We start from the raw sequence: 27,027 nt of genomic DNA on the forward strand, positions 1-27,027 counted from the left end.
TTACTTCACTCTGTATGACAGACTCTAGGTCCATCCACCTCACTACAAATAACTCAATTTTGTTTCTTTTTATGGCTGAGTAATATTCCATTGTATATATGTGCCATACCTTCTTTATCCATTCATCTGTGGATGGACACTTAGGTTGCTTCCATGTCCTGGCTATTGTAAATAGTGCTGCAATGAACATTGTGGTACATGACACTTTTTGAATTATGGTTTTCTCAGGGTATGTACAAAAAAAAAAGGATTTCTTCTGAGAATGTCAGAGAAAGGTTGCAATAAAAATGTCCTTTTGCCAACAAAAGCACCCTAAAACCAACACACAATCTCAATACACCTTATATATAAGTGTATTTCTGTACGTGTGCATGCATATATGTGCCACAGAGATATATGTGTAAGCGTATGTGTGCACACATATATGCCTCATTTGTGTGCGGATTAATGTGTTTGTGTATGCAAGCATGTAGTGTGTGTGCAGGAAGAAACAGGGCTGGACAAAGAGAGTACATTGCACTAGATATTTGATGGTAACCCTTATTCAGTATATTGTAACTCGTGGTATATAAAATAAAGTTCATTTATGATGTTGGTCTTACCTTCTAATTAAAATCATAGGCATGAAGCTTCTTTATACCTGCATAAAATAAGCAGTTTAATTTCTCTGCACCAGGGGAGAAATGATTTCATTGCCTGTTATGTAGCTCATCGGTACGTGCCGGGAAGCAAGAGAGGGTGGTAATGAAAGCTTCATTCTTTCCCTGTATATTTGTCCTTGCAGACTCTGCAAGGAGCATGGGTGCATCCTCTTAGGTTTTTTCAAGGGCAGCAGGGGTGCTTTTACCAGTAGTCCCTACCCTTCACAGTGCCAAGGGAGGAGGAAGTTATTGTCTATGAATAACCCATCTAAGAGCTTTTCCCCTAGATTATTCACACATGAATGAAAAAAAAAAAACTATCCTGCATCCATTTCTCAGAAATTTACTGATAACTAGTAATAACTTATTTCAATGAAGCCAAAGCAAGTATTTGAGAAAAAGAAAGTAGACTTGTCTTGGAAGCTATAAAGGAATAAAAGAGGAAAATAACTATGACTCTTAACAGTTAAAGGCATTGAATTTGTTTAAAGCTTACCTCATAATACTAATATATACTATGGGTAAATTTTTAAAATCCTAGTATTCAATAGTTTTATAAGGTATGGAAATTTTTTTTGACTCTACTTGGTACTTTGGACCCCGTGGTGCAGACTGTGTGTAGCAGTAGCCCTAATAACTGGTGGCGGCACAGCCCAAGACAGGACAGATTATAAGAGGAAATAAACTCATTTGCTCATTCAGTCACTGGGCAAACATTGGAAATTCAAAGAAGTTGGGTTGAACTGGGTGATAAAGGTCAAAAGGGCTTTGTTGCTGATGGAACCAAACACATACACAAGGGGCAGATCATACCAGGCTATTTTAAGAATCTTAGAATATAAGAAGATCAAAGATAAGCCATTGAATGGTTTTAGATTATTCTGGCCACAGTGTGCAAAGTGAATTGGAGGGGATACTGGTTGAAGCTATGAGAATGACTAGGGGTGTCTTACAGGAATACAATACAGAGACGGTCACATTTTGGACTAAGGCAACCACAATGGGCAGGGAGAGAACGGATCTGATTTTAGAGTTAATTAGTAGGTAAAATATGCAGAGCTTAGAGACTAATTAATTATAGGAGGTGAATCGAAAAACAGAGTTAGGGATGGTGTTGGGCATTTGGCTTCACATGGGATGGGTGGTTGGTGGAAACACTCACTGAACCAGGAAACACTGGGGAGGAGGAGGGCTTGGATGAGGTACATCCTGGGGCATGCTGAGTGTGAGGTGTTTTGAGACATCCAAATAGAAGAAGGCACCAGGCAGCTGAGTTTTCAAGTCTGAAACTCAGAGGAGACCTCAGAGTGACATTTAATTTACGAGTTGTCCCCAGAAAGGTGGTAATGAAAAAAATAAATAAAAGTGAGGGTGGAAGCGGTCACCGAGGAACAGTGTGTCGAGTGAAAAGAGAAGAAAGTCAAAACTGAGGGTTGAGGAATGGCCATATTATAAGGGTAATCAGAGAAAGTTGAGTATTCAAAAGAGGTAGAAAGGAGAACCAGAGAAGTATGGTGTTACAGAAGCCCCTGGAAGAAAATGCTTCCAGAAGGATGGAATTGTCAGTGGTAACAAAGACTGCTAAGTGTTTAACTAAGGGACAGCTAGGTCTGAGTATCTCAGTGTTTATTGGATTTAAATACTAGAAAATCACTCACATCTTTAGTGAGACCAGTGCCACTGAGGTCCTGTGAGTAGAAGTCAAATTGCACTGACTGGAAGGGCTTTTAAATCCTGAGAGGTCGATAATAACCATAGCTGTCACTTGTCAAAAATATGCACTATGCCACGCATTCAAAGCCAGTTCTTGTATTGTCAGACCCAGTTATTGTTGAGGAAACCAAGGCCTCCAGAGGTTAAGTAGCTTTTCAAGGTGACAGTATCACAGAGAAGTGTTGATACTTGAACGTGCTCTTTCAGGTGCCAAAGCCTTTTCACTACACCACTCTGTCCATTTGGCTTGGGGAGGACAAACTTTCCTGAGCATCAGTATTTGTCCCAGAGGCCTTTGGGGATATGTGCTTTGGAAAACATCTAGAGCAAAGGGGTCAGGAAACCACTTAAATCAATTAAATCACTAAAACAGTTTAGAAAGAACAAAACAATGGGATCTCTTTCATGACTAAAGAACAGTAGGGGCAGGAGCATGGTGAAGAGTGACATGGAGAATTGACTGAGGGAAGATGAGGAGGCAGAGGTGTGATGGTCCTAAGGTCAGGGGACAGAGGACCACAAGAATAAACTTCCAGTACTTAAAAGAACAGACATCAAAAATGAAGGTATTTAAAAGAAGGACCTCAAAGAAATGAATCCTCATTTGTATGCAGACCTAACCTTGAACAGTATTTTAGCTCAATTCAGCAATGAGGGACTAAATTGGGAAAGAAAAATACCAATGTTTCATCTAGAGGCCCAGATGCCCCTTTCCGTGCTGTGATATACAAGTACAGATGACTTTATAGTTATGCTTTAATTTCTTGTATTTATTCTCTCCTACTAACTCTGTCTATATTTTCTCCTCTCCCCTTTCTTTAGATCATGCTTCTTAGTGATCCTGAGATGGAGAGCAGCATATTGATCAGCTCAGATGAAGGGGCAACCTATCAGAAATACCGGCTCACCTTCTATATCCAGAGTCTGCTCTTTCACCCCAAGCAAGAGGACTGGGTGCTGGCCTACAGTCTGGATCAAAAGGTGAACCAATACTGCTTTCATTCATGTCCTGTCACTCAGGTACCAACCGGTGAAAAGCACTTGCTTCGTCAATCCAACTGTTGGAGGGGATTCAGTGACATTGTATCCTTCCAACCAAGTTGATTGTGTCTGCAGCTAACTAACTTTCCTTTCTAGTCTTTCATATCAAAATATGCAGGCAGATGTATTTCATTTATTGACAACGTTATTTGTCATTTCACAGGTTTGAGGTAGTTTTCTCTATGATTTTACTCATTTGACCTTTAAAACAACCTTGTGCTGTAAGTAGGAAATGTATAGCCATAATAATTTTATGGAGACTATAGTAAACAAAGGTACAGAAAAGCTAAGGTGCTTGTTCAAACACACTCAGCTAGTAGCTGGAGGAGCCAGGGCTTGGAAGCTTGTTGTCAGACTCCAAGTCTAGTAATATCCCATCACACCTGCTGCTTGTAATTGGAGTATAACCATTGTTCTCAATTTAGCAAAGGGAGGGAAGCCTCAAACATGTCCATTTCATTATTTTCTAAAAGTACATCCAAGATAGAGTAGCCCAATGAGTCCTTCCCTTTGAGCTTCAGATCCATACATCCAACTGTGTACTTGACCTTGTCTCCTGTATATCTCAAAAGCTTCTCGATTCAACATATTCCAAAGATGAACTCTTGACCTTCCCCCAGCATAGTTGGTTCTCTTCCAGTATTCCCTAATTGTACTCATTTAGTTGCAAACCTAGGAGGTATCCTTAATATTTCCTGTGGTATGTGTTCATACTATAACCTGAACAATATATTTCCCAAATGTAGGTCTTTTGATTTCATACCTTTGCTTAAACTCCTTCAGCATCTTCTCATTACTCGCAGAAGAAAAGACCAAAGTCCTCCGTAGGCTCTATTAGCACCTACTTGGTCTGGTCCCTCCTTCTCTCTCCTGACTCACTGTTAGCACTTCCCTTTCAATGGCCATCTTTCAGTCCCCTCCCCACCCCAGCTGTCCCCCTTGCTCCCTTTCCTGGGCCTGGGATCCTCTCTCCTAAAGTACACCTCCTCACTGTCAGATCACAGATGTAGCATCACTTCTGCAGGACGTCTTCCCTAAACTCCCTGATAAAGTTAAATCCCCCTTGGTGTTCTTTCTCGTAAGGCTATGCACCCTTCCCTTCAAGGGTACCTGTCACGGTTGAGATTTTCCATTGACTGATGTGAGTTTGACATCATCTGCATTTCTCACTAGATTGCAAGCTCTAGGAAGGCAGGACGGTGTCTGGTTTCACTCACAGTTGTAGCACCAGACCCTAGGACAGTGCCTGCTACTTACTGATCATCAGTGTTTGTTAGACAGATGAATTAGTGGATGAATGCATTGGTGCTATGGTAATGAGCCCTTTATAGCTGATCAACTTATACCTAAGAGACTTACTTCTTCTTTGTATTTCCTGCTTTCTCCAGAACCTTAGTACAGTGTTTGATGCCCAACTATGATGTAACAATGTTTCAATCAGTGAAAGGAAATGGATAATTATGAACACTATATTGCATAGAGATATCTACAGAACAACCTTGGTTGAAATAGCTTCTTCTCTCTGTTCTCTCTGAAGTCCTGAATCAGTTGCTTCTCAGTATATATTTGAATGTATAATTTGCAAATGAGTGTGTGTGCGTGCGTGTGTGTGTGTGTGTGTGTGTGTGTGTGTGTGTGTGTGAGATGTCAGCACCTTTAAACAATAATTTCAACATAACCTTTATATCTCTCATTCATAGAGCCTCATGGTAGGCGCCAGGTGCTAAATGCAATTCCCTAAGGACACCCACATGACATTTGCAGAGGAAAAGCCATTGCAAATACATTTCTTTCATGATATCAGGTGGATATTGTATGAAAGACTTAGCCAAATGTCAGATAGTCTGTGAGTTTAGATGCTTAGTTTAGCCAGGAATTTTGAAGATGCATTGAAAAAAAAAATCATTTGGCTGTTAAATGGTATGGTGATTTATTTAGATGAAACGCAGAACCCTTAACCCATGTTTTTACTTATGCAGAGACAAGCTAGGTTAGAGGCAACAGAAGTCTCATGCCAAGAGGTTAATGAACCAAATGCAATATGCCTTGCGTGTCTGTAGAAGAACTCTTCTTTTCCTCCAACTCCACAGCACTGAGAACATCTACGGCATTGCTTGTGTAGTACCCTTGTGGATATAATGCATTCAAGATACTTTCTGACTCGGTGGTTGCTTTTTCACTTGGTAAAAATATTTGGAAATGTGGCAGTGGGGCCTGATGGGTTTTTCTAATCACACAGTGCATTTCCGGATGTATTCTTCCTTAAGTTCTCTTTCTGGCTGACATCTTTTGTGTGAAGTGGCTGAGTGTTCTTTAGGTCCATAAAGTTTCTAACCAGTGCCCTGCCACTCTTTTAAATAAATGGTGTGAGGAGGCCGATGATGCCCCTGGCAACATTTGTAGGGATGCCATAAAACATCATCCAGGCATCCAGTTTACCGCAGAGTTTTTCTTTATTTCAGGGTAATTTATTGGTTTAGAGTCAAGGAGAGGGATGCTACGGAGCAGCAAATGAAGATGCAAGGGGGGCTGAGATTGATATACAAATGTCTTATTTCAGACTGCGGCCTTCTCTGATGTGCATGCGTTGAGGTGCTGGTTTCTTCTAGAGAAAATGAAAAGTGCTAGTATTAAGGTAACTGCAGCATCAAAGGGAGATGTTTGTGGTGAGGAGTGAATCAGTGTTTCCATTATTGTGCCTTTGATGAAATGCACTAGCCATTTCTTTAGAATTGGTAAGGCTATCTCTTTAGTTGTATGGATTACAAAAGACCTAATTGAATGATATTTTAAAAGGACAATATCCAATTGCTCTACTTTCCAAATTGCTACCCCAAAGCTGCAGGAGACATGCTAGGAGTTCTTGCTCGGTAAAGGCACTGCTGGAGAATTAAGGAAATACCTTCTGGATAGAACAAAATTGTGTCTAGAAGTTGAGAGCTGCACGTGACGTTGTGTTGCTTGAGATGCTGTATGGCAGGTTGTGAATCACCTGGGAAACATGGCTCGCTTGTACTGCTCAGGTCCTGGTGGGGGGGTGAAAGTGATCCAAGCCTTCCAACTTCCAAACCTATGAAGGGGTATGCAGGTAGGGGCAAATGCACCTTGCACTTGACCCTGTTGAAGCATCATGCCTCTCCAATTCTGCTGTGTCTCGATCTAGCCAAGTCCTTTCTGTGTCCTGCTCAGTGTGACTTGGGCCTTTGACCAAGTCCTTCTCCTCTGGCCATCCTGTGAGTCCTGCCACAGGACTATGCCAGCTCCCCTCTGCCTTACAGATTCTCCTGCCATCTTGCATTTTAATATTCACTGGCTCAGTTCTTAGTAAGAAAAAGAGATTCTTTCTTGGGTATAAGAAGCTTGGAGATATTTTATAAAAAATCTTTGAGATTAAAAAAAACAGCAGACATAATAGGTTATGGTTGACCAGTTGGAAATAATAAAAGTTACTCCTCTCCTCTCCTCTCTGAACCAAAGCTCTAGAACATCTTAGGAGAGCTGTATGTTTACCCATTATTTAAGAAGCAGGATTCTCTTTTGCTTCCATCAGGCTACTTCCTTGCTGGTGACCGAAACAGCTCACATTGTGATGTTTTGGATTAGCTGGACGGTTCGATAATCTTATTGAAACTGAGAATTTTTCAAAGATTTTCAGATAGGTTTTGAGGGCATTGCAGTCCTCTAAAGAGATAGGTGCTGTTCTCATAGCTATAGAAAGCTGGGTGTTTAAATATCCCTCACTTTGACAAAAGCCTCAGTATAGCTTTTTAAAAATAAATGGGCACATGCTCATGTATTTACAGATGCATACATCCTGGACAGGGGGCCTTACACAGAGATGGAGAGTTGAAAATAGCTGTTTTTCTGCATGAGAGGTGGGATCGCAGAGCTCTCTATTATCATTTATCTTCTTGACAAAATGAAACTTTAACAAATCTAGCTGCTTTAGTCATCAGAGATGAGGATCTCAATGGGATTTCAGACTCTATTATTTTTCATATGCTTCTGGGCTAGACTGGTCTAGAGTTGCCCATAATTTCAATGTAAAAACCACTTTCTGAAACACTAGCACACATTATGAAGGGTTGCTGTTATGGTAGTTGGGAGGGAGATAGGTATGCAACTATGGGGTTTTTTTGGTTGTTGTTTTTGTTTTTCTTTTATGTCTGGCTACCCGCCAAGTTCAATAGTAGCTGACAGAGTGACAAGCTGGTTAGGAAGCTGGTGCAATTTTAGTCGGGTCACTGGCAAAATAGGGTCTGCAGCAGAGGAGATGGCAGTGGTTCCAGGTAGGTTTTCCTGATTCGACCCTACCTGGTGCTGCCACACACGAGCAGGACACTGGTGAATTAGGGTGTATCTGGTGTGTGGAGGGCCTGAAAATTCAAAGGGAAGTTTAAACTTGTACTTCTAGAATGCTGGATACAAATGAAGCTGTTCCTTTCATTTATATTCTCATGTAAACCCTCAGATTAGAAATGTAATTGCACTCAGAGCCTCCAGGATTAGCAGGTGATGGTAACTTTCCTCAGCAGCCATCGACAGGAGCAGGTTTCGTGGCTCCCCACCTGGTGCGGACAAAGCTGTTGGGGTTTAACTAGGGATGCTCATGGTTTTGAAGCTTATTTCCCATGGAATAAGACTAGAACTGAAGGGTGCCTTTTTTTTTTTTTTTAAAGAAAAACATTGCATTTTCATTAGGTCCTCTTCCGTGCCTGTAAAATCATATGTGCATCATTTAAGAGAAAGAAAAATCCATAGGCCTACTCACCTAGGGGGAGCCCACACTGATCTTACAGATGTCTCATCAGTACAATAGAAATGCGTTATCTCCATCACCATAGAAACACCAGTTTCCATGAGGCCACTTTCCTGAAGGTGAAAACGAAAACAGTGGGCCAAGCAAGAATGGCCCTATTTTGTATTAAAAAGGTGGCACAGCCACTGTGTTATTCAGATGTTAGAATTAACCTATCTGAGCTGAGTTCTGAATGACGAAACTGGTTTAATGTACGACACTAACTCGCAGTCAGTGATTGGGGGTGCGGTAAGAATCTCCAGGCTTTGCAACATTGCTTGCCAGAAAGCTAGCTCAAGGGAACAACCTTCAGCAAAATATGGATCTGGTCGCCTTTGTCCTCCTAAGCCTGCTTTTCCTATATCAGGTCCCAGACTTCAGTTCCCTGCCTCTACCTCCTATGTGTTCCTTTTGGTAACCTGCCACAGTTCTGTCAGGGAAAAGAACATTTGCTAAAATAATTAATGGAAGATGCAGCGTATATATGTATTAAGAAGGGTACGCAGGTACCTCTTCCCAACAACACTTTTCCCAAAGCAGTTATGCTCTCAGGGTAGAAATTCAGGCGTGGCAATACTTTGGTGAAAGAGGTGACTATAGCTACAGGTGGGCAAGAGGTCACGCAATGCAGCCTCCTCTGGTTGAACGCAACCTTTTTCTCTGTGTGCCTCCGCCCTTTCCTATATGGAGTGACCTTGTCTTTACACAGGCACTGGTCCTTAGTGCTCACACTGCTACCCAGGGTCCCTAACTCTGATCCTGTTGCGTGATTCTGACCCTAGGTTTCCAGGTTTCCAGTTGGAACTAGGAGCTCTTCTGCTTATTGCTTCCTTTGCAAGCCTCTCTGGACTTATGACCCAGTCGACCTGACCTCGCCACACCTTCTCTCCTCCCTCCATTCTCTGCCTCCGCCTTGACCACTCCCCCTGGTATGATAGCACCTGGCCTTTTAAAGTCAGGTCAGTCTTTAAACATTTTAAGTCAAAGTGTACTACACATACAGAAAAGTGCACATATCATGAGCTCAGTGCATTTTCATAAACTGGATACACCTATGGAACCAGTACCCCGATCAAGATACACAGCATGACCAGAATCCCAGAATCCCCCTTGTGCACTTTTTCAGTCATTACCTTCCACCCGCAGTGGGACTGCTATCAGTTGGGTCATTTTTAATTTCCTGCAGATGATTTATGGCTGGCTAAACTGGTGAAGAAATAGACACAAGATGAACTCTTTGGAAGAAAGGTTGGAAGATATCAAATGAGGTAAATGACAAGAGAAGGAGACTTCTAAAAATATTAACATTAGAGAATTAGTCTAAGCCAAAGGCAAGAATTCATTGATGTTCAGTAAGTCTAACTAATCCAGAGAATTCATAAGGAAGCTTTCAAAAGATGCTCGTTTAAAATTAATTTAATAGGTTGTATTTTTAAATATGTGTTCCTTTCTGTGCCATAAGAAAAATACCCAATGTTGGCAAAGTTATGGTGAAACTCATATTATGAAACTGTATTGATGGTCATGCAAATGAGTTTTCCTTCCTGGTGAACATCTTGTCCACATGTATCAGAAGACATACACATATTCATAAATTTGACCCAATGATACAGTTACTTCACTTCTGAGACTGCACCAATAGCATAATACTGAAAAGATTTAAGCATTATAATATTTATCAAAGTCACTCATAATGGGAGAAGCTGGACAGAAATTTACTAAATTTACTAAATATTAAGGGACTTTAAATCAGGATATATACATTGGCCAGAATATTATTCAGCCATTAAAATGGTGGTCATGATGGCCATGTAGCAACATGGATACATATTCATATCTATTTAATACATGTATATCTCATATTGCATACATTATATGTATATATAAATTCATACATGATTCATATTAAATAAATGAGTGCTCTTTGAATACAAGTATGTAACAAATAAAATAAGATGAAGGAAGGAGGGAAGGAAGGAGAAAAATTTTAAAATGGTAGGAAATATTCTCAAACGTTACCTGAGTTATCTTAAGATGATGGAATTATGTTTGTTTTTTGTTTTTAAATAACTTTTCTTTTTTAAATTTTGTATTATTTCATTATAGATTAATTTCATGATTAAAGAATTCTGAAAAGTAATCTACCTTGAGTAGCTTATTGAACATAGCTTATGTTCAATTATAAGGCAGTGATCTTAAAAAAGGTTTTAGGTGTGAATAAAGTCAGTTTAGATAAAATCATTTCAAGTCACTATTAAACTACATTTTCAAGAGGCAATGTGGCGTAGAGGAAAGTTTCCCTAACTAGGAATGTAACAAGTCTGAGGTTTCTCTTTTCTTCAGCTTTGCTTTTCACTGTGGTCCCTTGTGAACTGTGAAACTCTAGGAACTATTTTTTTCTCCTAACAGAAAGTATTCTTGTTGGATATAACCTCAATCCTTACTATTTACAACTCAGTGATAGATAGAGGTTTTATGATATAGAAGAACCCACTAGAGATGGATGTTAAGGAAGCGCTTTATTCTGGTGATTTTTCAGATGAAATTTGTGGCTATATCCTAAAATTGAATTAGCATTTGGTTATCTGATTTGACAGCTGTAATGGAAACAAATACTCTGGAGCCAAGAGGTGCAGACATACGCAATGAATTGGAGTTTGCGCCTAGGGACTCTTACACTCCCCATGTTTCGTTACTCCGTGTTGAACGTATAGGCGCTTGTCAGAAATGGAGATATATGTCATTGAGTATCTCCTGTCTATGGGCACTGATGGGTGCTTTTATATACATGGTTACGTTGAATCTGCATCGGAACCTGCAAAGTGGGTGTTATTATTTCCAAGTTACAGGTGAGCATATGATTCTTGAAGGCAATATCCACCTGGTCAAGGTCACCCAGAAAGTGAGGGGCCTGGCCTGCTCCTCTAAGCCTGGCTGAGACCCCCCCCACTATGACCACCACACCTCACTCTGGCTAGTAGATGGACAGACTTTCCACCACCTCAGGGCAGAATTCCATAGGGGCCACTTTACATTGAACCTTAACCCCAGAGAACACGGTACTCGTGAGATGACAAAATCAGCTGGGGAGAGACCAGACCTTCAGATGAATCTAGTTTCTTCTAGCACGTCCCTCAGCCAATGGCACTTGCCGAGGAGGAACCTTGAGTGGGAAAGCCATCAAATTGCTTCCTGATGATAGGTCATAGGACTAGGTAATTGTGCCTCTGGAAGAAAATAAACAACAAAGCAGTTGTTCTTTTGTTGTTTTTTTTTTTCGGGTTTCATCCAGTTTTGCACACTTTTCCCATCCATTTGTTCCAGTGTTTGGGTTAACATGTAGATTAAACAAGTCTTTGCCATTCAAATAGGTAATACTATAATCTGGTTTTTTTAAGCAAGTTTATGGAGACAACATCTTTAACATGGTAATGAAGATAGAAGTTGAAATCATTTAACTTCATTTACAAACCATGAATATGTATTATGCTTTAAATGAAAAGAAGGGCTAAAACAGATATAGTGTTTGTTCAATTTGCTAAAGAGAAGACAATTTGTCAAGATTTTTTTCCCCCGAAACTCAAGCAGTATGCAAATGTAGGAAAATCAGACCCCCATGTTAATTCCATGGCATGATGAATATTTTTATAATCCTAATTAGTACCAGTCATTTAGTCTAGCAATTTCCCCCAATCTAGCCAATTTGAAATTAAAATAGATGCCTTGATTACAAAACTCATTAGCAAAGAAGCACCCTTCTCACTAACCAGTTCATTTAAAATGCACAAACTGAATGAAGTGCGGAGCACTTGTGTTGTCAATTGGTATAAGTGAAGTGAGTCTTAATTGGAAGCATTGTGAAGTATTTGTATCGCTGCATGTTTCATTGCAGTATAATATATCATTCATTAAATGTAACAAAAGCAACTTTTAAATGGTTTAATTAAGCGAAGTTGGTGTGCTTGGTAATTTTTATAAAGTCGAATGTCACAATTGTTTGCATTTGGAGTACTGCTAGGTATTAAAGTCAGGAAGATGAAGTCTGACTCTGCATTTATCACTCCAATTATGTAAAGAATGGCAGGCTTAATGTGAGAGGAGAAAATTAAATTATAGAACATTGATTCCTTACTTAAAAGTACCCACATGCATGTTGTCCTTGTGCATTTGGACATAGAAACTCCAGAAATGCCTGATTTATGGCTGAGAATGAAGGGGAAGGGCTGAGGACTTGGAGTGAAATGAAAGGAGAAAATAACAGTTGGGGATTTTATTTTTGTAATTTCTTTTTTAATTTTCTTTTTTTCAATCAAGGGAGGAAGTAGTGTAGGTGGAGGGAAACTCTATCCAATATATTTTTGTCTGCTCAAAAGAGCAATAGAGATGTGCAGCACTGTAGATTGATGTTCTGTCTAAGCCAAATGTGGTGGCAGTGGGAGAGGAGGGGGAAATTAACTTTGGACCAGGGAGATACTGGAAACGGGATGCTATGGAAGTCCTGAACGGGGGCCAGAAAACGAGGAGTTCAGGGCTTGTTTTTCAGTGGAAGAGACTGTAGAATGGGTTGCAGTAATGACCGGTTTATTCGCATAAAGTGTAAGACAAGCACAGGAGTTGCTTTCTGTTGGTGCGTATTCTCTGTGCAATCCAGATGTCAGCTGTTACCTCATATTTATGGACGATTTCAGCCCCACATCAATGAGGATGCAAAGCTCAGCCATGTCACTGATTTCCATGAGAAATCTAATTTTAGCAGAACTGATGATGTCCTGCCCATATCCATTTGGTATTTCCATTGTAATAGAAATTCTCCCACTGACTTCTGATTGCAAGATTTGCATTTCTTTGCTGGCGGGCTTTCTCCAAAGCTTCTAGAGCAGTGTTCCCCAACCTTTTTGAAACCAGGGACAGGTTTCATGGAAGACAGTATTTCCACGGCTGGGGCGGGGGGTGTGGGGGTGTGGGGGGATGGTTCAGGCCGTAATGGTTCAGGCCCCATCGCTCGATGGGGAGCGACGGAAGCAGCAGATGAAGCTTCACTCCCTCGATTGCCTGCCGCTCACCACGTGCTGTGCGACCGGGGCTGGGGGGGTCGGGGGTCGTTTGGGACCGCTGCTCTAGAGGCTACTCTACCCATTTCTATAGAAGTACCAGGGAATTAACATGTGGGAGCAGCCCTCAGCCAATGACCAACAAAATTTGGTGTAGCAACACCATGGTTTCCTAGCTTCTCATGTGGAACAACTCCCAAAATAGTTTTACACTGTTTTCCAGAATTTCCCAATGGGATTAAACTGTAGTTGCCCAGAGGGTTAGCTGGCTTTATAACATACTGTATATTAACTTCCCTCCATTGGCGGTAATTTCTCTACTGCTATACTATCTCCCCAATAAACTACTTAGTTCTTGTCTCAATGTCTGCTCCTGGGGGAACTCTAACCAACTGTGACAAGCATTTTGTGATTGGTGGTGGTAGCGGAAAATTTCTGAGGTCAAGGACAGGGGCCACAGCATATAAATTTTCACTCCTTTGACGTTTCTGTGTTCCCGAGTTCCTCCTGGACTGTGCCACCCTCTAGTTTTCCTCACTGTTATAATCTGAATAATGCTCCCTCCCCCAAAGATGTCCACCTCTGAATCCTCAGATCTGTGAATACATTTCCCTAAAGGGCAAGAGGGGCTTGGCAGATGTGATGAAGTTAAGGATCTTGAGATGAGAAGAGTATCCTGCATTACCAGGTGTGCCAGGTGTAATCACAAGGGTTCTTATAAGAGGGAGGCAGAAGAGTTTAAAAAGGAGATGTGACAATAGAAGCAGATGTTGGAATGATGTTCTTTGCACATGGGGCCATGGGGCAAGGAATGCAGGAAGCCTCTAGAAGCTGGAAAAGGCAAGGAAATGGGTTCTCCTCCAAAGCCTCCAGAAGGAAGAAAGCCCTGTCATTACCAAGTCCAAGCTGCACTGCTCGCCGCACGGCAGATCAATAAATCGGAGACGAGGTCTTGAGGCAAGGAAGGCGACTTTATTCGGAAAGCCGGCAGACCGAGAAGATGGCAGACTAATGTCTCTAAATAACCATCTTATCGGGGTTTGGATGTCAGTTTCTTTTATAGCACAGAGAGGGGGAGGAGATGAGAAAGTAAAGTAAAAAGGCCATAAGTTTTGCAAATATCCCCTGGAATGGCCAGCCTCAGGGAGGGGATGTGTTAATTTCTTCTTTCCTGCAGCCATCCACAGGTGGACAGGGTCTGGATGTTTCCCTCAACAAAGGCACTTTGGTTTAACATTCAGGCAGAGAGGCAGCGTTCCCCCAAGGCAGGCCACTATGTATAGACAGTATCCTTTTAGTGAACAAAAGCAACGGGAAGCAAAGATTAAAGTAAAAGAAACATATCCAACACCTAGTCAGATTTGGTTCTTCCCTGTTACACTGTTGACACCTTGATTTTAACCCCATGAGACTCATTTGAACTTCTGACTTCCAGAACTATAAAATAATAAACTCCTGTTGTCTTAAGCCACTAAGTTTGTGGTAATTTGTTACAGCAGTGAGAGGAAACTAACACACTCACTGACCTTCCCGTGGCTTCAGTGGGTCTTCTGTCCCACAGCAGACAAGATCCTCTACTTATCTGCACCTACTTCTTGGAAGCCCAGGCATCCACAGATCCAAATACAGGCCGTCTAGGTCATACTTATGACTCCTCTTTACATTGATCCATGCAGTCGTGAAATAAGAAGAGTTCCCCCAAAGAGGAATTATGGTGAAAAAAAACACAAACCTGTTCCCCATCTTGTCACATATTGTATTAGTTTGCTAGGTCTGCTGTAAGACTGGGTGGCTTAAACAGCAGAAATGTAAGGTCTCACAGTTCTGGAAGCTTGAAGGCTGAGATCAAGGTGTCAGCAGGGTTGGTCTCTTCTGAGGCTTCTCTCCTTGGCTTCTAGATGGCTGTTCTCTTTGTACTTCACAAAGTCTTTCCTCTGTGTGTTTCTGTGTCCTAATTTCCTCTTCTTATATGTAATATATTGCTTTAGGGCCCACCCTAATAACCTCATTTTAACTTAACTCTTTAAAACCTTATCTCCATATATAGTCACATTCTGAAGCACTGGGGATGAGCATTCCACATATGGATTTGGAGGGGATACAATGTAGCCGATAACATAAATGCATGTCCAGGTTGCTAAGTGATGAAAGTCTTACTGTCCTTTGGGTCCGTAATGCCCTGAGTAAGGAGAGGGTAAGAGTCTCCTCTGTGTAGCATGACTGCTTCTGAGGCAAGTGGAATGGAACCAGCCTCCAGGAAGGATGTGCTATGAAGCTGGGTGGGGGGTTAAGGAAGTGAGGGTGAGGCTTATCCCTGGGATGGAAACCTCATGAGAGTCCCTGAGACTGGTCAGGAAGGTCTCAAGGGCTTTGACCCTGGGTTAAGTTAGGGAATCATGGAGGGCACAAGAGAAAAGATGGTGCCCAGGCCATGAAGAACGCTGGGGAACAGTTTGAAAGAAATCTCTGCTAGAAACTTATTTTTGAGAATCATGGCTGTTTGCTTGTATAAGCTAGATTTGTTGTGTTTGATTTTGGTTTTGGTGCTTGATTTTTGTTCTCTTTTTGCATTTGAAAATGTCAGTAGGTCTCACAGAAAGAGGTTTGAATGACCTGAAGGTGTTATACATCTTCTTATAATTCGTCATTGGCTTCCCCATAGCTTGGAAGATAAAGTCAGCTCGGCACATAGACCATCGTAGTTTGGATGCTGTCTAACTTTCTAGCCCTTTTCCCAAGCCCTTTGTTCACTCATGCAACCTGGAAATGTATCCTCTTGGTTCAGCCCAGAATACCTTGACATAGACACTTCCCTCTGGGAGTCCTTTTCTCCTTCTTTATCTAGTTATCTCTTTATCTTTTACAACTCAGTGCAAATCTGACTTTCTAGAGAAAGCTTTCTCGACTTTTAAGAAAAATCTAGAAAAAAGCTATTTTCACATCAGCGTACTGGAAAACTTTTTATTTTATGGTTTTATATTTTTTAAGTACATGAGGGGTAGAGAGACCAAAATGTATCTCAATGTTTAGGACATCCAAAGATCTTAAATTGTCCCTGGACAAGAGATAAGGAAGACCTGAATTAAGATAATAATTTTGGAGTTGAAAAGAAAGGGGAAAAAATTATAGAGGGATTTGAAAATAGAAGCAGACTTGGTGACTGCATAGAAGTCACAGGAAGAATGGGAGCCTGATAACCCCGACGTGGCAAAAGCCAAAAGGACACCATTGATCCAATAGTCCGATTGCCTGCAAAAATATCTAAGGCCGTGAGCTGTGCCCACGGCACATTTCTTTCCTGACACAGGAGGTGTTTGTTTCTCAAGCACACTGAATGGGAGAGGGGAGGCCCTAGTAGGCATTGCCACCAGGGTGTAACATGGAGCGGACGATGACCTCCTTTTGTGGTTGTTTTTCCCTTCGGCTGCTTTCCTGACGTTTTGCCCCATGCCTCCCTTGGATGCTCTTGAGTGCCAGAGGCAGCAGCCAGCAGTGTCTGTCTGAGAAAGTTATTGAAACAGGCTTTTTAAAATGGAGACTTCTTAACTTGAAGCGCTTGGTAGAGATACCAGGGATTATAATCCAGAAGCTTTATAATAGGTAGCTGGGGAATGAGTGAGGAAGAAAAGATATATTAACTTTTCTCTATTCAAATATTGTTTTACTAATATTGGACTTCAATGTTTCATAATTAAGATTCTGAAAGGTGGCTGAGGAATCTACTCTCTCGTGTGTTTATCTGAGGCATGGATGGTCTCTGGAACCTTCTAGCCCAGAGGCTCCAGCCCCGGAAGGGAGCTTTCAGGTCTGACTAGCAGATCATTACGCTTGATATAATCTGTCTACCCTTAGGTTTATATAGTCTCTTTCCCTTTTTGATGCTGAAAAATGCCACTTTAATAATCAGGTAAAAAGCTGATATTATTCATTTAATCACCATTACAGGTATCACAACTTAATCATTAAAATTAACTGAAAAGTATGCCGTGACGTTTGTCCTTTTTCTCCCAAGTAACTTACTAACAGATACCAGACAAATTCTAACAAATTCTAACAGAGATTCATGTTTTAGAATCTTGAAAAAAGTTTTTCTAAAATGAATTTTGACAAAATAAATGGGAAAACGAAGAAAAGCTTAGAGAAAAGAAACCATCTCTTATTTTTTAGTGTATTTAATTTCAAGTATCAACAACCTGCTCTTTATCACCCAGACACCAGTTCAAAATACTATATCCAACAAGTACTTATTGAGCACTTACTGTGTACCAGGACCTAGAGATGCAGGAATGAAGGATATTGATACTATCTCTGCTGTCTTGGAAAGAGAAGCATTGATCAAATGAGTAATTGATGGCAATGGTGATAAGTCTACAAAATAGGGTTCTAGGTGTTGAATCTTTGTCACAGCAGTTTCATTGCAAGCAGTTTCACTGCATAACTAACTGGTCAGAGGAAAATTTTGCTGTAAAAGATAAAATAATGAAAATAAAAGAGGGGCGTTAAAAAGGACACCATGAGACATGAAAAGTAATAACATTTAAAGAAAGATTTCATTGTGAAAAATGAAAATACAAAAAAAATTGAATACATTTAAAATGTGTGTAGATTGATAGTTATCGTCGTATTCGGGTATATCTTAGAGAAACCTATGATAATTTCTTTCTCAAAGTCGATCATTAAGGATTCAGGATCTAATGTTGGACATAGATTCTTCACGATATAGAAAAATCTGCTGTAAATCTCTTCAGATTTCCCTGGAAGGAAAACAAACAGAGGAGGGTTGCTGCTATTTCTTATCAGTATAGGTAATGTATATAACTGGTAGAACATATCTGGACTTCATTTAAATGTTCCATCATATGCCCAATTCTTATATTACACCAAATCATCAAAGCCAGATTCGTGCCAACTACCAAAATTCTATCTACATCATGTTCTATACTATCAAATAGCAAAAATTTTTTACCATTTTCAAGAAACTTAAACTCATCAGGAATCATGTAATCATTTCTTTTTGGGGGAGTAGGAGGAGCTTGAGTCTTCTTCTTTTGCCTCCAACTTATCATGTCGTGTGATAAATTTGATAAAGATGACATGAGCGAACGAGCTGTTGTATCTAAATCAGCCAAAGACTCGATAATTAAAGCTCCCAAAGCCTGGTGTGAATTACAAGCCACCTCTTTTATATTTGCCATAGCTTGGTAAACTTTTGGTTTTGACATGTGGGAGGGTGACTGGGCTTACTAAAAGATTTGCAAACTGCTTTGTTATCATTTTCTAGTATAGTGTGCAGTCTGGCTTTACACTCTCTTGTCTCACACTTCCAGTAAATTTTCTTATCACCGTATTTTCTAACAGAGTTGTTATCATCCACTATTTTCAGACCACCATGTCTACTCATCACGGTATAGACCATTATGAGACCTAAGATTTAAACAATATAAAAATGGGAGTAGTGTGTCAATGATGAAATGAAGCCAAATTGTCAACCAGTTATTTTATCTTTTATGGCAAAATAGCTTTATGGCTAATTAGTTGTACTGTGAAATTGCTTGACCCAAAGGTGTTTATGGCGAAAATGTCAGACATGACAAAATAAGGCTGTAGATTGTTATGAGAGCATATTTTAGGGAGAAGGTCTGACCTAGCTTCAAAAATGTTTTCTATAGCATTTGAAGAGTTACATCTTGAAGATATATGTATTGAAGAGTTAAGGTATTCTCTTGGCATTCAGTGCTCATAAACATTGTTTAAAATAAAACTAAGGTCACTCTATGAGTTGCCTGCAGATGTTTATAAACAACTTTATTGAGGTATAGTTGATATTCAATAACTGCACACATTAAAGTGTACTAATTTGATAAGTTTTGACGCTAATGCGCCCATGCATTCATAACTAGGGTCAAGAAAATCAGCGTATCCATCACCCCCTTGTTCTCCTTTGTAATTCCTTCCTCTCACCCTTCTTCTTCCCCTCACAGTATTCAGTTGGGGATTTGTTCACAGTAAGTACAGATTAGTTTACATTCTCTAGAATTTTATGTAAAAGGAACTAAACATTATGTACTCTGTTTTTGCATAGCTTTTTTCTCTTATCATAATGTTTTGAGATCCATCCATGTTGTTGCGTGTATCAATAGTTTATGATTATTTTTTTCCTGGGGAGTATTCCATTGTAGGGATATACCAAAATTGGTTATCCATTCACCCATTAATGGAGTAATCTAGGTTTTGGCTATTACGCATCAAGCTGCTCTGACCACTCCTGCACAAGTTTTTGTACAGATATATGCTTTAATGTCTCTTGGACAAATACTTAATAGTGCAATGATTGGATCATACGGTGGATGTAGCTTCAACTTTTTGAGAACATGCCAAACCGTCTTCCAGGGTGGTTGTGCCATTTTACATTTCCAGCAGCAGCAGCACATGAGAGTTATAGTTGTTCCTCTCCTCATCCACATTTGTTATAATTCGTTTTTAATTAATTAATTAAACTGAAATATAGTTGACATACAATATTCTGTTAGTTTCAGGTATACTACATAATGATTTAATGAGTTGAGGTTTGCATATGTTATGACATGATCACCATGATAAGTTTAGAAACCACCTGTTCCCATGCAGAGTTATTATATTATTATTGACCATGTTCCTTATGCTGTGTATTACATCCCTGTGACTTATTTATTATATAACCGGAGGTTTGTACCTCTTAATCCCCTTCAATTATTTTGCCCACCTCCAACCCCCTCACCCCCTCCCATTGGCAACTAATTCATTTGTTGTCTGTATCTATGAGTCTGTCTTCATTTTGTTTGTTTCTTTGTTTTTTAGATTTTACATATAAGTGGAGAACGGGCAGTGTTTGTCTTTCTCTGACTTATTTCAATTAGCATAATACCTTCTAGATCCATCCATGTTGTTGCAAATGGCAATATTTCATTTTTTAATGGCTGAGAAATATTCCATTGTATATATGTTTGTATATGTACCACAACTTCCTTATCCATTCATCTATCAGTGGACACTTAGGTTGCTTACATAGCTTGGCTATTGTACATAATACTGCAATGGACATCAGAGTGCATATATCTTTTAAATTGCTGGTTTTGTTTTCTTTGGGTAAATACTCAGAAGTGGAATAGCTAGATCATATGGCAGTTCTATTTTTAACATTTTAAGAAACCTCCATACTGTTTTCCATAGTGGCTGCATGAATTTACAGTCCCACCAACAGTGTGTGAGGGTTTCGTTTTCTCCACATCCTTGCCAACACGTTTTGTTTGTTGTCTTTTTTTTTTTTTTTTTGCGGTACGCGGGCCTCTCACTGTTGTGGCCTCTCCCACTGCGGAGCACAGGCTCCGGACGCGCAGGCTCAGCGGCCATGGCTGGCGGGCCCAGCTGCTCCGCGGCATGTGGGATCTTCCTTCCCGAACCGGGGCACGAACCCGTGTCCCCTGCATCGGCAGGCGGACTCTCAACCACTGCGCCACCAGAGAAGCCCTGTTGTCTTTTTGATAATAGGCATTCTGACAAGTGAGGTGGTATCTCGTGATTTTGATTTGCAATCCCCTAATGTTTAGTGATGTTGAACATCTTTTCATGTGTCTGTTGGCCATTTGTATGTCTTCTTTGGGGCAGTGCGTATTCAGGTCCTCTGCCCACTTTTAAATCAGGTTGTTTGTTTTTTTGATGTTGAGTTGTATGAGTTCTTTGTATGTTGTGGATATTAACCCCTCATCGGATATATCATTTGCAAATATCTTCTCCCATTCAGTAGGCTGCCTTTTCATTTTGTTGATAGTTTCTTTGCTTTCCAAAAACTTTTTAGTTTCATGTACTCCCATCTGTTATAGTTATTTTTTAAAATGTTAACCCTTCTAATAGGTGTATAGTGATATTTCATTGTGATTTTAATTTTCATTCTCTTAGTGACTAAGGATATTTTGAGCATCTTTTCATGTGCTTATTTTCTATCTAGATTATTTATTTGTTGATGTCTCTGAGCAAATATTTTGCCTACTTAAAAATTGGGTTGTTTTTGTCCTATTATTGAGGGTTAAGAGTCCTACTTAAAAACTGGGTTGTTTTTGTTTTATTATTGAGGGTTAAGAGTCCTTTTATACTCTGGATAAAAGTCCTTTATCAGATATATGTTTTGCAGATATTTTTCTCCCATAGCATAGCTTGTCTTCTAATCCTCCTTACAGTGTCTTTCAATGAAGAGACTCTTGTAATTTTGATGAAGGGTAGTTTTTCAGTTATTTATTTTTGGATCATGCTTTTGGTGTCATGCCTAGGAAATCTTTGCCTGTAAAGTTTATAAAGATTTTTTTTCTCCTCTGCTCTTTTCTAGATGTTTTATAGTTTTAAGTTTTATATTTAGGCCTTAGGATCTATTCTGAGTTAATTTGCATATGGTGTGAGGTATGAGTCAAAGTTTATTATTATTGCATGTGGATGCCAGCCAAATTAGTCCAATGCCACTTATTGAAAAGATGGTTATTTCTCCATTGAACTGCCTTTGCACTTTTGTCAAGAATCAATTGTCCATATATATACAGGTATATTTCTGGACTCTATTCCATTTCAACCATTTATTTGCCTATCTTGACACCAGTGCCACATTATCTTGATTATTGTAGCTCTATAATGTCTTGGGAGTAGGTCTCTTGAAGTTGTTCTTACTTATCAAAGTTGTCTTGGTCATTCTAGGTACTTTGCATTTCCATATGAATTTGAAAGTCAACTTGTCAATTTCTACCCTCCCAAAAAGAGTTCTGGAATTTTTATTAATATTACATAAAGTCTATAGATCAATTTGAGGAGAATTGGCTTTTTAGAAATATTGAGTCTTCTAATTCATGAACCCATTATTTCTATTTATTTGGATTTTCTTTAACTCAGCAGTGTTTTATATAAATATTTTATAGATCTTGAACCTCTTTTGCCAGATTTATCCCTAAGCATTTCATAAATATGATTTTTAAATGGTATTTTAAAAATTCAATTTTTGATTCTTTGTTGGTAGTTTATAGTACAGGTAGAAAGAAAAATCAGTAAGGATGTAGAATTGAACAACACAGTCAACTAACTTGATCTAACTGATATTGGTAGAACACTTCACCCAACGAACCAGAATACACATTCTTCTCAAATGCATATAGACGGCTCACCAGGATTGACCATACTCTGCTCCTTTGTGACCGAGTACACTTATTGTAACTCTTCACCTGTAAAATGGAACTATTTTAACTAGTTTCAGAAGAGTATGAAAATTACCTAGTGTAAGAGAAGATGTTTTGAAGCCATTAGAGGGACTTTGAGAGACAAGAATTAATAATAGAAAAATATCCTACTACTAAAATGTCACTTTAAAATGTCAAGTAAGTACAAACTTCTGCCCTCACATCCCACTAGAGAGGTAAAAGTACTTCAGGATTTTAGTGAAGGAAGATCCAGCCAGGGTGTGTGGAAGGTGAAAAACATGGCTTTTTTGGGTGGATGGTTCCTGGAAAAAAATGTCAGATTAGCACACAGAGAAGATACTAGAGGCAATGCAAAAAGCCTAAGTAAACTTGTGAAGGTGGAGAAAGGGGAGGTATAGTTAAGTTTAGCAAGTGGTTTAGTTTGGCTGAAGCACAGGGTGTGTGATGGAAAGTAGCCAAGAAGTTAGTCTGAGGTCAGCCAATGGGAGACCTTTGGGTGTTAGTCTACATAATTTGTGCTTTTTTCTGCAAAGATTGGAAATTATTTCTTTTCTTGTTAGCATAGTTCATCTGGAGGTTGGGAACTGTCTGTGTTAAAATAATAAAGGCTATTTGAGTAAGTTATTTCTTTACCATAAACTATTCAAAACCTAAAGATGATCTTTAGCTTTGCCTTTCATCAACTTCATGTGGACTTCCAATTTGTTTCAGAATTTAGGATGTGAACTTTTCTCTCCAATTCTGTTTCTCTTGGTCTGAGACTTGGGCTTTCCATCGATAATCTTATCCCAATTAAGAAATCCAGTCTTGATCAGGCAGTGACCTGTCTCTGCAGTCATAGGGAACAGCCCTTTGTGGATGCTTCCAATCTCTGGGAGAAGGAGAAAGCACATTGGGGATTGAGGATAGGAGAGATGTGTATGTATGTTCTTTGTTTTCTGGGGAGTGTCCGTTAGGGATTTTCTCTACAGTAATTAAAATCTGGGACACACAGTGCAGCATGTGATAATCTTTTCTTCAGTGTCTGTTTTACATGTATGCCTTGGCTCTGTAGCAAGACCCCAGTTTCCTCATGCCAGAGCTTGCTTTTCCATTCTATACACCTTTACTGAGGACTTGAAAGGTTTAAATAATTGTGTACAGTGCTTGTGTGGATATAGTGATGAATCAGACTCAGACCTTCCCTGAGGTAGCTCAGTCTGATGAGAGAGAAAAAGTAATGAACTCTTGTTAATCACATTTGTGGACATTGGAACCTTAGAAACTAATGACTTTCTGAGACCAACAGTGAGGAAAGATCTTTGGAGACTACAGAATTTGGGGGAGGGAGTTAGCTGGACTTTGAAGGATGAGGAAGGTTCGACCAAGGAAAGAAACCCAATGGGGTACTTGTTCGGTGCTTGTTACATACTTGGTGACAGTGGGTTTTGGAGAAAGGCTCAGTTAAGGAAACACTTTAGAGCAGGAGTCCCCAGCCCCCACCGCAGAACAGTACTGGTCCATGGCCTGTTAGAAACCAGGCCGCACAGCAGGAGATGAGCAGCAGGCAAGTGAGCGAAGCTTCATCTGCTGCTCTCCATCGCTTGTATTACCACCTGAACCATCATATAACCACCAACCCCCCACCCCCGTCCATGGAAAAATTGTCTTCCATGAAACCAGTCCCTGGTGCCAAAAAGGTTGGGGTCTGCTGCTTTAGAGGACAATTCATAGTTAATTAATATGCAGCAGAAAGTTGACCCTCTTGAGGGACATAGCATTAAGCTCTGGAGAGAATTGGACTTGGACTCAAAAGGCCTGGATTTGTAATTCCATGCTTCCCTTTTTCCCAGATGTGTGACCTGGAGTGGATGGCTTAACATCTCTGAACTTGCTTCATTTTAGGTAGAGTGAGAATCATGATGGAAAGCTCACCGGTGTGTTGTAAGAATTCTGTGGGTGAAGGATTCTTAGCTGTGCTAAGTCCCTTTTCAGTGTGAGCTCTCTGCTTGGCATAAACCAGCTTTACCCCGTCAGGCCTCACAGCTAAGCAGATGACACTGATCTTCATATTATTTGGCCTCTGATTGGATGAGCTAACTCAGATTTCCTTCTCCTTCTTGGCAGGTTTTTTTTTCTGTTTTCTTTTTGTGTGTGTTTTTAAAAATTTCTTCTTTTGCTACCATGAATTTTAACTTTTCTAGGACTTTAGGGGATATTTTCTCTTGGGTGAAGTTACCTCCCAAGATTCTTTGAGCCTTCAGTATCCTTAATGCCTACTTGTCCAAACTCAAAACTAGAAAGGCCAGAGGTCTTAGGCCAACTGGGTAATAGTTGGCTAATAGGACCATATATCATTGAGGACAGTTTCTCAGCAGAAAATCATCAGCCCTTGATTAACATGGAGTGAGGACGGCTGTGACTGGGCTATCTTTCCTCATTAAGTCACAAGCAGGGATTCTCACTCCATTTGCAATGCATCAGGGCCCATGTTCTGCAATTACAGAGTTGAAGACAGCAGTGCTCAGATTCTCATGGAAATATACACAGAAGAGAAAAGTGATGACAACGTGGGAACTATGACATTTTTAGCATTTCAATTGTGCCAGTGTCACTTGGTGGTGTTCCTTTGGATTGCTTATGTGTGAGTACTCACCCTCTGTTATGAAAATGGAAAAAGGGAAAGAGGAAAATTACTTATTATCATTTATTTAATTAAATTCTTTTTGTTTTTATTAATACTTGCAGGTATGGAGTTCATTTTATATATTCTCATTGGTAAATATTTTTGTAGTGTGTTTGCTGCTGCCTTTTTTTATATAACATCTTTATTGGAGTATAATTGCTTTACAATGGTGTGTTAGTTTCTGCTGTGTAACAAATCTTCCTGTGCTATGTGGCTGCTTCCCACTAGCTAGCTATTTTATATTTGGGAGTGTATATATGTCCATGCCACTCTCTCACTTCATCCCAGCTTACCCTTCCCACTCCCCATGTCCTCAAGTCCATTCTCTATGTCTGTGTCTTTAACCTTCTCTCTTTACATTTTATCTTCTTAGGCTATTCTTACAGAATCTGTGAGCTGGATGGGTCTTTAGTCCAACTCCCAAATCCTTTGTATATTAGCTCTGACAGCAACCACACAGTTTCTGTCTACACACTTCCAGTTTCAGGGAGCTCATTTCCTCAAACAGCCAATTCTGGTTTTGGATAATTCTAATTATTAGCTAAGGCCATATCACAGTAAAATGAAATCTACCCTCTTTAATCTTCTATCTATTGGAAATAGTTTCTCTTTTGGCACCACCTCATTCAGACATTCTTTTCTGAAGCCTACAAGTCCTCTCTTTCTCCGTATGAAAACCCTTCAAATATGTGGCATAGCTTTAGTACCTGCCCTATTACTCTTGTCCCCTCTAGGGTGAACATCTCTTGCTCCAGGGGATAACTTCTGAAAACCTTGAACTACAGCCCTGTTATATATAGGGGAGGCAGGAGGGTTCATGCTCCAGTGGTCCAACTCTTGGCCTTTAAAGCACACACACAAAGTTTAGAAGGATGCTTTATGCTCCTAAGCTTTGGGTTCAAGTCATGGATCCAGCCCATTAGAGTCCACAAGTGGAGCTGGAGATTCCTCGGTGGCTCCCTTCTGTATACTGCTAGCTCCTTCTCTCATACTATATATTTTTTTTAACCACATGGCTATTCTGTTGTGGTAGGCAGATAGATTGCCTTTCCCTTGAACTGCCTGCCTCTAGCTTGGCCCTTGGTTCTCCATTATTGCCTTGGATTCTTTTATTCCTTTTTTTGCAATGGTGTATGAATCAATATGGTGGTAGCACAAAGGACTGTCTTCCTAAATCTCAGTGCTGGTCATGGGCTCCTCTGCTAAATGAATGAATGAATAAAATATAACAAAAGCAAAAATCAGTGTCCCACACAGAGACAAGGGCAGAATTTTGGAACCATTATTTAGGGTATAGAAGAAAAGAGAGTGGGAAATAGGAACTGTTGAATAACCAATATATACTAAGCCTTATGCTGTTTTACTTATGCTAATTTTAATATTCTAGATTCTTTCTGACTCATTCATCAATTTCATTAATTTCAAATATCATAGTGGTGTGTGTATGTGTTGGGGGGGGTTATATATATGTTTTAAGTATTAGCTCATCTTCACATGGAGTTCTCTGTTCTACATTCTTATAGGGCTCCCTGTATTGTAAAATGTCCCCTGTAGGTGGTTTTGCATTTGCTTCTGTTTGAGCCCTAGGAGTATCCGTGGATGTGCCATATATATATATATATATATATATATATATATATATATATATACACATCATGCAGGTCATGTGAATTCAAACTCCAGATCCATAGCAATAGCTAGCCTGGGATTTTGTTTTATTTTGGTGGCTATTCCCACAGCACCCTAATCCAAGACTCTGATCAGAAGGCAATTTGTTGTTGCTTGTGCAGACACCAGCTAACATATTTCAAGGCTCTGTGTCATGTCTGATAACACTGCAAATTTTCTATATGGGCTCTTTCCAGCTATTTACCTTGTAGGGCATAAAAACTTCTCTTTTCCTTGG

At 39.9% G+C, this 27,027-nt stretch overlaps 1 protein-coding gene across 1 annotated transcript in view; it reads left to right on the plus strand.

Moving 5' to 3' along the window:
* SORCS3 (sortilin related VPS10 domain containing receptor 3) overlaps positions 1–27,027 on the plus strand; it is a 620,228-nt gene that overhangs the window by 340,173 nt on the left and 253,028 nt on the right. Inside the window, exon 4 of the mRNA XM_024121368.1 lies at positions 3,177–3,335. Within this exon, the coding sequence (XP_023977136.1) occupies positions 3,177–3,335 (159 nt within the window). The remainder of the gene's footprint in view (positions 1–3,176; positions 3,336–27,027) is intronic.

The sequence above is a fragment of the Physeter macrocephalus genome, chromosome 20 (genome assembly GCF_002837175.3).
Source record: "Physeter macrocephalus isolate SW-GA chromosome 20, ASM283717v5, whole genome shotgun sequence".
Lineage (NCBI taxonomy): Eukaryota > Metazoa > Chordata > Mammalia > Artiodactyla > Physeteridae > Physeter > Physeter macrocephalus.